General features: G+C 35.4%; 2 protein-coding genes across 2 annotated transcripts in view; one reads left to right on the top strand and one right to left on the bottom strand.

Annotated features, from left to right (window-relative positions):
• Hgsnat (Heparan-alpha-glucosaminide N-acetyltransferase) overlaps positions 1-11,866 on the top strand; it is a 42,269-nt gene that overhangs the window by 16,381 nt on the left and 14,022 nt on the right. The window contains 5 exon segments of the mRNA XM_089732232.1: positions 10,265-10,276; positions 10,279-10,344; positions 10,347-10,419; positions 11,458-11,630; positions 11,633-11,661. Of these exon segments, the coding sequence (XP_089588358.1) occupies positions 10,265-10,276; positions 10,279-10,344; positions 10,347-10,419; positions 11,458-11,630; positions 11,633-11,661 (353 nt within the window).
• LOC114241769 (juvenile hormone esterase) lies at positions 5,015-9,896 on the bottom strand. The gene is given in 8 exon segments (XM_089732234.1): positions 5,015-5,239; positions 5,242-5,336; positions 6,095-6,242; positions 6,245-6,408; positions 6,410-6,602; positions 6,605-6,826; positions 6,829-7,285; positions 9,343-9,896. Coding segments are annotated over 8 exon segments (1,581 nt in total). The 5' UTR covers positions 9,529-9,896; the 3' UTR covers positions 5,015-5,123.

The following is an 11,866-nucleotide window of genomic DNA, read 5'->3' as shown; positions in this document are numbered from 1 at the left end:
GCTATTATATGCCAAATCGACCCCTTTTGCGTTCGACTCCTTTAGATTCAGCTGAAACTTTATTATTCTTTTCTACCCTTTGAAAAACATCTTTGAGAATTTTTTTAAATGTTTTGAAGCCAACGTATACATACGTATCGACTCGTAAGTAGTTTGTATTTGTATAAGCGAACACGAGAGGGTGTTTAGTTCAAATCATAAAAGATAAGTGGGAAATGAAAAAAATTCAAATAACATACGTATGAGATATCGATTTTACTTAACTTTTGTAAAACTTATTATGAAATAATAATTCATTAATTACATTTATGCATTTCATAGGTTGACCTACTTATAAATTTCTAAACATTGAAAGGATGTTCATTTATCCTGAAAATTTTGGGGTACTCAATGACGCGCGCCAAGTACGATAAAATTTTAATTTTTTAATTTTTAAATTTTCAACATTTTTTTTTTAATTTTTTCATCTTTATGACGGTTTCTTGGTATTTTTTTGTATTTCACATATTTTTGTAGAGAATGAAAGCTATTGAAGTCTTCTTTTTTTTGTAAAGTGCAAATGTTATTGAGATGAGTTTTATAAACGTGGACTTGGCGCAATTTTTTACAGTGAAACTGTTTTTGTTCGGATTTTTATTACTGAATCAAGCAAAAATGACTAAACTGAATTTGAATGATTACACGATAGATTAATATAGTCCGGATTAACATTAGGGATATTTTTATCAAGGCCTACTTACACGGCAATTGTTCGATATGTCTGCTATAGTAAACACACTGTGGTCACTGGTTTTGACTTGGTACAGCCGCTTAGGAGGAGTTCAGTGACAAACACACGCACAGAACAAATATATATAAAGACTAGCTGACCCGGCAGACTTCGTAGTACCTCAATCGATAATCTATATCTATACTTATTACTTATTATTATTATTATTATAATATTATAAAGAAGAAAGATTTGTTTGTTTGTTTGTTTCGAATAGGCTCCGAAACTACTGGACCGATTTGAAAAACTATTTTTCCATTAGAAGCCGACATTGTCCCTGATGAACATAGGCTATTTTTTTATTTATTTTTTATTTTATTTTTTGGTTTTTTGGTTTTTTTTCTTTTTTTTTGTTTCTTGTGTGTTTTAATGTTTCCGAAGCGAAGCGAGGGCGGGTCGCTATGTATAAAATAAAATAAAAACAAACAAAAGGAATCCATCCGACGGAGGACACATCAAAGGGAAAACAAAATTGTTATTTTTAATTAATTCCGAGCATTTTCATATTTATCTACCTTTTAAACCTTCTCTGGACTTCCAAAAATCATTCAAGACCAAAATTAGCCAAATCGGTTCAGCCGTTCTCGAGTTTTAGCGAGACTAACGAACAGCAATTCATTTTTATATATAACTAGCTGACCCGGCAAACGTTGTGTTGCCTTAAATAAGATTTCTAGGGAAATTCTAGTCTAATATATAAAATTCTCAAAAACCTCATTCAACCACATAATATAGTAAGCGGCACGTAAGTTGGCAAGGTTTTGGTGTAGTGGGGGTAATGTCGCGTATAGTGTACATTGCAACAAAAAAATGGTCACTTTTATTGCCTGCATATGAGTCGACTATTATCAAAGCCGGCAATGTGACTTTTGGAAAATTATTGGTAAATCAGAAAAACGAATTATTGACTTTGTATTCCATTGGCAGTCACAAAACTCTTCTGAACGACATCTTAGATAAATAACAGGTTAAGTGTAAACCTATATTTAATGCAGGTTTTGAACCGTATTCTTTGAAGGAGACGATTATATTCAAATCAATCTGTATTGACATATCAATAACATTTTTTTGTCCAAATGCACAGATTGCCACCTTTGATAATAGACGACTCATATATGTTAATTTTATTTTATTAAATTTTTTATTTGCCATAATTTATTTTTAAGCCTGTGTGTTTAGAAGAAAGTTAAAGAAAAGAGAGGAATTCGTGAAGTGTGTTAGGTGTTATAAATAAAATACAATTAAAAGTTTAAAAGTTTATTTAAAAAAATATACTTAATATTAAAAATTATGTGTCGCCGTCGTCACTATCATTTTCTAATAGTGCTACCCCTTGGATTCAATTTATGGTAGCACCTGAGCTGGTGGAAGGAGTTGGCTCCTCATCGTCGACATAACGAAGAGTCGCTGTCGTCACTGGCGTAAATAATAAAACGCTCAGTGACTGAATCGATTATAATTATGGTCATTGGTATTTGGTCCTACCATTGCAAACAAATTTAAAACAAAAATGAAAATGTGGTGTCGTGGGACACCAGGTAGGAACGAAGTTCCTTCGGCTAATGTAGAATCGACACAATTTGCAAAAAAAAAATCGTGCTCAATTTTATGTTGGTTTTCTTGATTTTTCTCTTAAATTTTGCTGATTAGTTTTTATTTAAGTATAGGAAAGTATTTAGGAAATTCAGTATTTTAGGAAATAATAAATTACGTAAAATAGAAAGAGAATGGATGAGAGAACGAAAAAAAAGAGGGAGAATGAGAAAGGTATTATACACTACTCGCTTGTGTATGCGACTGTCGCGCCTGCGCACGTCTCATTTAACGGTTTTATTCCACGCACTTTTTTCCATTGATTTTTTCCACGGATTTTTCTTACGGTTTTACTATCACATTTTTTTCAGTTCGGTCGCGCAGCAAAATCCCTATCCCCTCCAAGCCTGCCGTAAGGAACTTCGTTCCAATAACACTCGTAACAAAAACTAAATTTAAAACAATAATAACAACTCGTAACGAAAACTCAATATAACAAAGGGTTCCTACAACTTTAGTAGGCGCATGTGTAACCGTGAGCGAACGGAACGTGGACGCGGTGCGGGAGGGGAGGGTCGACTGACTCACCAATCGCGCGCTCGGAACGGTGCTACATCTTTCCCGCGTCCCGCTTGACAACCAAAGAGACCTAAAAAACGACTTCTACGCATCTAGCGACTCTTGCCAAGTTACGTGCCGGGGACTATACTTCATACCTCATTATAACCAAAAATAATAATCAAAAATATATGTTTGGGGTGGACAACCCTTATCACTTAGGGATATGAAATATAGATAGTAGCCGATTCTCAGACCTACTGAACATGATTGATACACAAATAAAACCAAAGAAACGTGACTGAAAAATGTATAGTGAGTAAGACAGGAGACCGGCTTCGTCCTCATCCCTACTACGTGATGTTTGCTGGATGAGTGGTGACATCTGACGGGGATATCTGATCGATTGATAGTTGATCAGTAGTCGACCGGCGAGGGCAGGAGATCAAATTGAATTTAAAAAAAAAAACAAATTAAAGGAACTTGAATTATAAACTCTGAATAAGAATTTATCGTACTACAATTTTAATATTTGATTGGCATCTTGCAACCTTATGCGGATCTGTGCATAGAATAAAAAAATAAAATCGGGATGGAAAAATAGGGGTTGATCCTATAAGAGTGAAAATTGAGAGTAATATATTTTTTTTTATTTTAAGTCATGACAAAATAAAAATAAAATCTTGCCAAAAATTTAAAATTTATAATTAACAAATAAAAATAGGGGTTGATCGTAGAGAGGTGAAAATTTAGGGTTGTATGTATTTTGTATGTTGTATCATAAAAAAATAGAAATTAAAAATTTTGTCTTAAAAATAAATAAATAAATTTAGGGGTGGACTACCCTAACATTTAGGGAGATGAAAAATAGATGTTGGCCGATTCTCATAGATACCGGATAAGCACAAAAAATTTCATAAAAATCGGTCAAGCCGTTTCGGAGGAGTATGGCAACGAAAACTGTGACACGAGAATTTTATATATTAGATATAGTTAATATCGTGCATTAAAAAAAATGCGTAAGCGTAATTAGTAAGTAACATAATAATATGTCATAATATAGAACCAGTGTATTATCATTTGTCTCCGTTTCGGAAACAGTGGCGTTACATTGTCTGATAAAAGGACAGATAATTTTGTTATTTAGTCACAATGCTCGGTTTGTTCGTGGAACGGTGACACTTAACCCTTTGAGGCGCCAGCAGAAATTGTAACTTGGGGCCATTAAAGACCTACATTTGTGTTGAAGTATAATCGTTTTGTACCGCTGTGAAAAATTCGATGCAACGGAAAAGTTACTGTAAAAACACACACAAAAAATAACAGGATTTAATATGCATATTTGACTTCTAGAACACGTGAATTCTACAAACATTTTTATATTTTACTAGCTGACCCGGCAGACTTCGTAGTGCCTCAATCGATAAATAAGAGACCTAAGCTTTTGTATAAAATAAAGTTAAAACAAACAAAAGGGATCCGTCCGACGGCGGACACATCAAAGGAAAAACAAAATTGTTATTTTATTTCATTCCGAGCATTTTCATATTTTCTACCTTTTAAACCTTCTCTGAACTTCCACAAATAATTCAAGACCAAAATTAGCAAAATCGGTCCAGCCGTTCTCGAGTTTTAGCGAGACTACGAACAGCAATTCATTTTTATATATATAGAAGATTAATCACGCAAGTCCATACTTACATCTAATTTTTTATGTAGGGATATTTCATTACACCAAATAGACTAGTTTTTGTGAAGTTTTACAAATAAAATGCCTTTAGCATAACAAAGGAATGCCATTATATGATGAGCATTGTAAGTAATTGTTACGAAGCATGCGATCTCTGTGGGCGTGAAGAGGATGTTGTGCCAAATCCATTGTCTGAGTCGATTTGTCGAGATGAGCACCATCCGCTCGAGACATCCGATAAACGACCTAGATTACATACGTCGTGTATTGTTGGATAAACAGCCGTATTCAATTGCTACTCAATAGGCCGCATGAAGATATTTCGTCGCTGAAGCAACACGCTTAAAATTCGTGATCAGATAAAACGATTACCTTGCAATCGTAAACTTTAAAACATCTGTGTCCTTAGGCATACTATATTAGGTCATTGACCCACTGAAAATAAAGAAAATGAAAAGACCAAATTGTGTAAAAAATAATAATATGATTCTGCAACTAAATATACATTAAATGACTTATTTAAAATGCATTTCTTATTTTTCATACCGAAAACATTTTCATTCGTTCCACATTTTAGTCATCATAGTCTTTGAATACGCACGTTTCTCTTGCTATAAAATTGTATTGTCCATACGTTGTGAAGAAAAGGTCCCAGTACGCCATCCTTTGGCGTTCAATCCTGCTGTCTAACGTACATCCTTGCCAAGCACCAACACCGGCCTGGTATCGGCAGTGGCAGGCTCCCAGATCGTAGGAATCAGATCTGTCGATTTCGGAGTCGGATTCCTAAAAATGGATTAGGGCGTCATTAGATGTTTTTAGTAGTACATATCGACGCTTGAAAGGCAAAGGTGACTAAGCGACAATAGCTGCTTTGTACATAAATGATAGGCAATAACCATATTCGATGCGCAAAAATATATATTTCTATGTCTATTAAAATCATTTCAATCCTACAACTAGATTCGTTAAAATAGATTTTTTTTTCAGGTATTTCTCAGGTGTATTTTAAATTAATTTCAACTTTAAATTAGTCTACTGTAAAGTTCGCGCATTGTCGCTTAGTCACGTTTGCTTTTCAAGCGTCGATGGTATATTGTTTAATATTTTCTCGAGTCGTAGAGACAATTGAAAGTATCGGCATTATATTATTAAGGACATTTCGATATTGCGCCGATAATACTTATTAAAATGTCGACGAGTAACAAACACCTTAGACGTCCGTGACCACGAAAACTGTAAAGTATTCCAAACGTCGGAAATAATGACAAGAAAAATCTAGAGATTAAACCGTAAAAGTAGTTTTTGATTTTTGTGCTGACGATGAATATTTTTTCCAAAACAGATTTGAACTTATTAAAGCTATAAGATTGATCAAGGCCTAGAAGCCTAGTGAGAATATCTTTAGAATATCTTGCGTGTATTTATAAGTACATTTTTTTTGGTATTTTAAATTATGATTAACATGACTTAAAAACCACATCTTTATAATGGTGTTTATGTTGTGTATTTAATTAAGTAATACTTAAATTGAATACAATTACCCGAATTTAACGAAATTAGTCCATAGAGTCGTTATTCGATCGACTATTAATTGCTCCTCTTCCGTCCTTTCTGTACCTCCAGCCGTTTCGAATAAGTAGTTTAACTCTGATGAATGCTCAGCCCCATCCTCTAACTCCCCGGAATACTGAACAAATACTCGTAAATCTTTCCTGCGTTTTCGTCAAGCAGTTGAGTAATAGTTCTTTGAGACGGGTGATTGTAAACAAAGTCTGATTCAAAGTCTTGTAATTCAGAAGCAACTTCCGGTGATAAAGAGCTGTCTCCAATGTAAAATGCCTCACGTTCTTTGCTGCTTTTCTATTTGAGCTTCGTCAAGGTTAAAGTTACTCTTTAACTTTTCATAAAAGGGGTCTGTTGAAAAGTAATCTGCACTCAAAGACTTTTTCTCTTTATTTGTATTCCCGATCATAATTGGAGTGTTTCTAACTTTTTTCTTGTTCGTCAAAGAATAGGGATCACTTTCAACAAAATTGCTAATTCCGCTAACGATCTCTCTCTACAAGGCTTCAATTGTAATTCTAATTCTTTAGCAGCAGCAACTACTAAGTCAGGTGATGTTTTGATAAGGAATTGTATAGCTTCTTCAGTTTCAGTTGTATTCAATCCTAAATGAACAGCTAATTTAATGGCTGCGTCAACATCTGCGTTTACGAACATGCCTTCGCTTTGTGGTGTACCGCTTTCAATGATAACCTTGTGAAATAGTTTTCGTTGTCAGAATACAGCTGTAGCAGCACAGATGTGGCTCCGGCATCTTGCCCTGCAATAGTTACATTATACGGATTGCCTCCAAAAGACGCAATGTTGTTTCGAATCCAGCTTAAAGCTTTGTACTGATCCCGAAGTCCCTGATTTCCAGACGCAGTTGGAACATCAAGACACAAAAATCCATATGGTCCCAATCTATAATTCATTGTAACTACTAAAACTCCATGCCGAACTATATTTTTGACTCCGTAATCCGAAGCGCTTCCTGTCGCAAAATCTCCTCCATGAATCCAAACTAAGACAGGCATAGGGTTCCTAGAACTAGCTGCACTTGGTACGTAAATGTTCAAACGTAGACAATTTAGTGTTTGTTCACCGACCGACGAAGATGTTTGAGGGCACCTCACTTCGTCAACGGCATCGTGAATTATTTCTGGAAAAGCTATAGGGTCTGTAGCAGTCTGAAATAGTACAAATGTTATTTTTTTAAACAGATCGTAAACATTTGGTTGGTTATTGACAAAGTGTAATTATCTTTCGTACGGCCAGTTACATACAATATAACTAGTCAGGTCATAATATTGTCACACAGTAAACTCTTTTCTTTTAGAATGCTGGCCACAAAAAAGTTATTGAATTCGAATTTCGAATTGTTCATGAAAATAAAATGTATACTTTTAGAATTTTACTCATTTTTAAATATGGAGTGGACGCTTAAGAAGACCATGTTGCAGTTATTACGTTGCATCGTTGCGGTTACGCGCCAATTCAAATTTTTAACATACTGAAAATTTGAATATAACTAAAAGATCGTTTATCGTACCATCGAACGATACAATGAAGACTCTAGTGTAGATGACAGGTCAAGAAGTGGTCGCCCTCGGTCTGCTAGGACTCCAGCAGTGATAAAAGCTGTGAAGGCGCGAATTCAAAGAAATCCCAAACGTAAGCAGAAACTGTTGGCCCTTCAGATGGGGTTAAGCAGAACCACGGTGAAAAGGGTGTTAAATGAAGACTAGGGCTTCGGGCATATCGAAGAAAAACAGGACATCGTTTGAATGCTCGTCTAATGGACCTGAGACTGAAGAGATGCCGCGCTTTTTTGAAGCGGTACGCGGGAAATATATCGGGAAATTCTTTTTCGGATGAAAAATTTTTTACCGTAGAAGAGAGCTACCAACAAACAAAATGATAAGATGTACGCACACAGTAGTGAAGAAGCGAGCAACCGTATTCCGCGTGTCCAACGAGGTCATTTTCCATCCTCGCTCATGGTATGTTTGGGAGTTTCTTATTGGGGCTTAACAGAGGTACATTTTTGTGAGAAAGGTGTAAAAACGAATGCAGTTGTGTATCAAAATACAGTCCTGACGAACCTTGTGGAACCTGTTTCTCATACCATGTTCATGACAGGCACTGGGTATTCCAACAAGATTCGGCGCCAGCTCATAGAGCGAAGAGCACACAAGACTGGCTGGCGGCGCGTGAAATCGACTTCATCCGGCACGAAGACTGGCCCTCCTCCAGTCCAGATTTGAATCCGTTAGATTACAAGATATGGCAACACTTGGAGGAAAAGGCGTGCTCAAAGCCTCATCCCAATTTGAAGTCACTCAAGACATCCTTGATTAAGGTAGCCGCCGATATTGACATGGACCTCGTTCGTGCTGCGATAGACGACTGGCCGCGCAGATAATTCAAAATCACGGAGGTCATTTGAATAAACTTTAGTGTCATAAGAATCTATGTTTTGTTAAGTTCATCTTGGTATATGAATGGTTACATAATGAATAAACTTGTTTCAATTATTTTACATTAAACATGTGACAGAATTTATGACCTGACTAGGTATATCCAATGAAGAATAGTCTCGCTATTAATCAGGCGTCATAAGTGCACGGTTTCAGGTATTCCTCATCACTGAACTTTGCTATTTCGAGTACTGTAGTAGTGTCTGAGAGCTTGCAAGTTGGTACTCTCGTCTTGTGGAGCTCTCGTCTCTTTTATTGAGGAGCCATAATATCATTCGCCTCAAAGGTTTTATTCCAATGCAATAGAGCTCTTATGATAATGGCTCAAACATTTGGCACAATTTAGGTGATGGCTAAGCAGTTTTTTTTTTAAAATACTGCTCAAGGAGCAGATCTTATTACTAGCGCTAATTAACTAAATAAACAATGTCATGTTAATAAAACAGAATATTTTCAAACCGCACACAATGAGATATAAGTTTGTCAGCATTTTTAATTGAAAAGAAAAACGTTCAAAATAAAAAAAAATCAAAAGTATAAATTGAGAGTAACTATCTATAAGCCTGTTCAATTATCAACATTATAAACAAATCTTCATAGTTTTATCAGTAGCTTAAGCGGCTCTTGTGGTCTCTTTGTTAGTGAACAAATAAGTCAATGACACTTCAATTGTCACTGAATATTATGGCAATAAGTGTTTCACAATGCTTATTATCTTCACCAAGACCTTTGTATGAACAAAAGTGGTCAATAACAATAATACTTACACTAAAAGGATTATTTACGTCCACTTGGGCGTAAGGAATACCCAAAAATATGGAATAATCTCCGTCTGCTGCTTTGTGACCCCTCACTAGTCCTTGGTTACTGATAAGAACTAATGGATCCACCCTCACTAGATTAGCCTGAACGGAACTTAACATCAGTAACAAGAACCACGGCATGAAATCCATTTTACACCACTGTTTACTAAACTAAGTAAGGTCGAAGAAGCACTGGCAACAAACTACATCCCAAGATATACATATTTTTATCTCGACATATTGAAAGGGATAAATTCAGATATGGTTATCGGCATCTGAAGTGTCTACGTAACAGTTGATATAAATTTTATGATTGACGAAAGAGAGTTTTAAAAATTCTTCAGATATGTTTTCGTTACGCAATTTTGTGTCGGCTGCCTTTAAACGGTTTTGGTGGATTGTTGTGACCTCGTTAATCTCATACTTGTGTCCCAAAGTTTTTCATTAATACTTTTTAGAATATTTCATTTCATATTCGTATAGGGCAAAAACTTTATTCGCTAACTCTCCCTGACACACATTTTTTTTTCCTTTTGCGAAGGCAAACCATTAATTACATAATATTAAAATGGTCAGTGACATTTTAGTCTAAATAGTTTAAGCTGTATATTAGATTAAAATGCAACACGGGTATATGTGATTTTATAATTTGTTAATGCCTTTTACCATTGAAAGTATTTTGTTTTTTATTGCATTTATGGATGGACGTGCTCGCAGCCCACCTGGTGTTAATTAAGTGGTTACCGGGAGTCCATAGACATCTACAACGTAAATGCCGCCACTCACCTTCTCACTGGAGATGTTCTAAGATCTTAGTATAGTTACAACGGTGACCCATACTAAAAATAAATTTCAAAAAAAGTAATCAACATTTCTTTGTCATCAGCTCTGCTACTCCTCCTGGCACATTGTTGACAGTATGGGTGCTCTATGGCGTAATGAAATTGATCATGTCAAAAGTCAGAAAACCGGTAAACTTAGATACGGAGATAAAGAGCTGGCGATACAACAAAGATTAAGAGCGCTGGATACTTTCAGAGGGTAAGCAGAAATTCTTGAAGGCACCCTAACTAAGGCTTTAATTGTGTAATTTAGTATTTTATCATCCTCATTGACTTTACCACACCCAAAGCTGAACATATGTTTTCTTTATAAATATCTAAAGTGTTTGATTGAAAGCCTACCTGTAGCAAAGGTCGGCGCAAGCTTGGACAATGTCAAGTCACTTAGATATTAACTTTAATAGGCCAGAAATATTTTTCGAAACTCAATCACGTCACACGACGAGACGCACACCAAACAAAAGAATAGTTGACAGGTCAACTGAAAGTAGCATTTACCCAGACTGATTAACTAATTCTCGCAAACTCAACCATAGGCACTGACACCGTAAGATTCGGATCATCTAAACATTTTCTCGTAGGTGCTAAACGCAAAAAAATCGGCTTTAAAACAGATGAGAAGAAAGCATTAGTATTATTTATTATATTTACTATTTAGTTATAGGTGAAAATTTACTTGCAAAAAATTATTTAGGCACCTTTTAATATCTCAGATAAAAGTTCTCGAAGATGAAAGTAATTGCATTTATGGCAATGTTATGCAAATAATATTCGTTTTGAATTCGCGTAGCGCAAACCACACGTAACACGAGAACTCGGCCGCAGCTTATTCATTATACTTTATTTATATGGAGAACAATCCTAAATTATGCAACAATATAATATGTTTACTACTAAACTTAATATTCAATTAATAGTTTAATAAAAATAAAACGTTTTAAGTTTTTATATCTCAAAGTGGATTACAGCATTTACATTCATCTCTCTGGTACATTCTGGAGAATATTATGTCCTCTTATCTACGCGATATAAAAATAAATAATACTTTTTCAACATCACATCACGACCTATGTATGTTAGTTTTCGCGAATATTTTTAATATATTCCATCAATACAGGCTTTATATGCATCCTACGAGCATGTGATTTATTTTAAAGATCACGTTTTTGTCATCGAAATCGTCTAGAGTACGTGATTTCACATACCAACTCGTCATAAGTGTTTTTGATATTATCAGAATGGCGATAGTGTTCATGATCTTCGTGAATGACGGCGCGGGCGGCTACTGGTGGATGGAACACGCCACGTGGAATGGTATGGTAGCTGGAGACCTCGTCTTTCCAGCTTTCCTCTGGATCATGGGTGTATGCATTCCTCTCTCCGTAAAGAGCGCATTTGCCAAAGGTATACCCGTTGGAAGATCGTCATGCACATTGTCAGAGTAAGTAAACGATAACCTTCTAAGATCAGTGATTTTGTAAATATTAAAATAGATTTGACCGCTTTAATGTCTGGAGATTTTGTCGTATAGATAGTTGAAGCAACACGACCTTAAATAATCTTTAAACATGCAACCATCTTAGTTGATGAGTTCTCTAACATACATGCGCATACATACAGCATTATTAAAAACAATGATGCACTGA

The sequence above is a fragment of the Bombyx mandarina genome, chromosome 13 (assembly GCF_030267445.1).
Source record: "Bombyx mandarina strain Sakado chromosome 13, ASM3026744v2".
In the NCBI taxonomy this organism is placed as follows: Eukaryota; Metazoa; Arthropoda; class Insecta; order Lepidoptera; family Bombycidae; genus Bombyx; species Bombyx mandarina.
The sequence above is the reverse complement of the archived record's forward strand: the minus strand, read 5'-3'. Positions and strand labels throughout refer to the sequence as shown.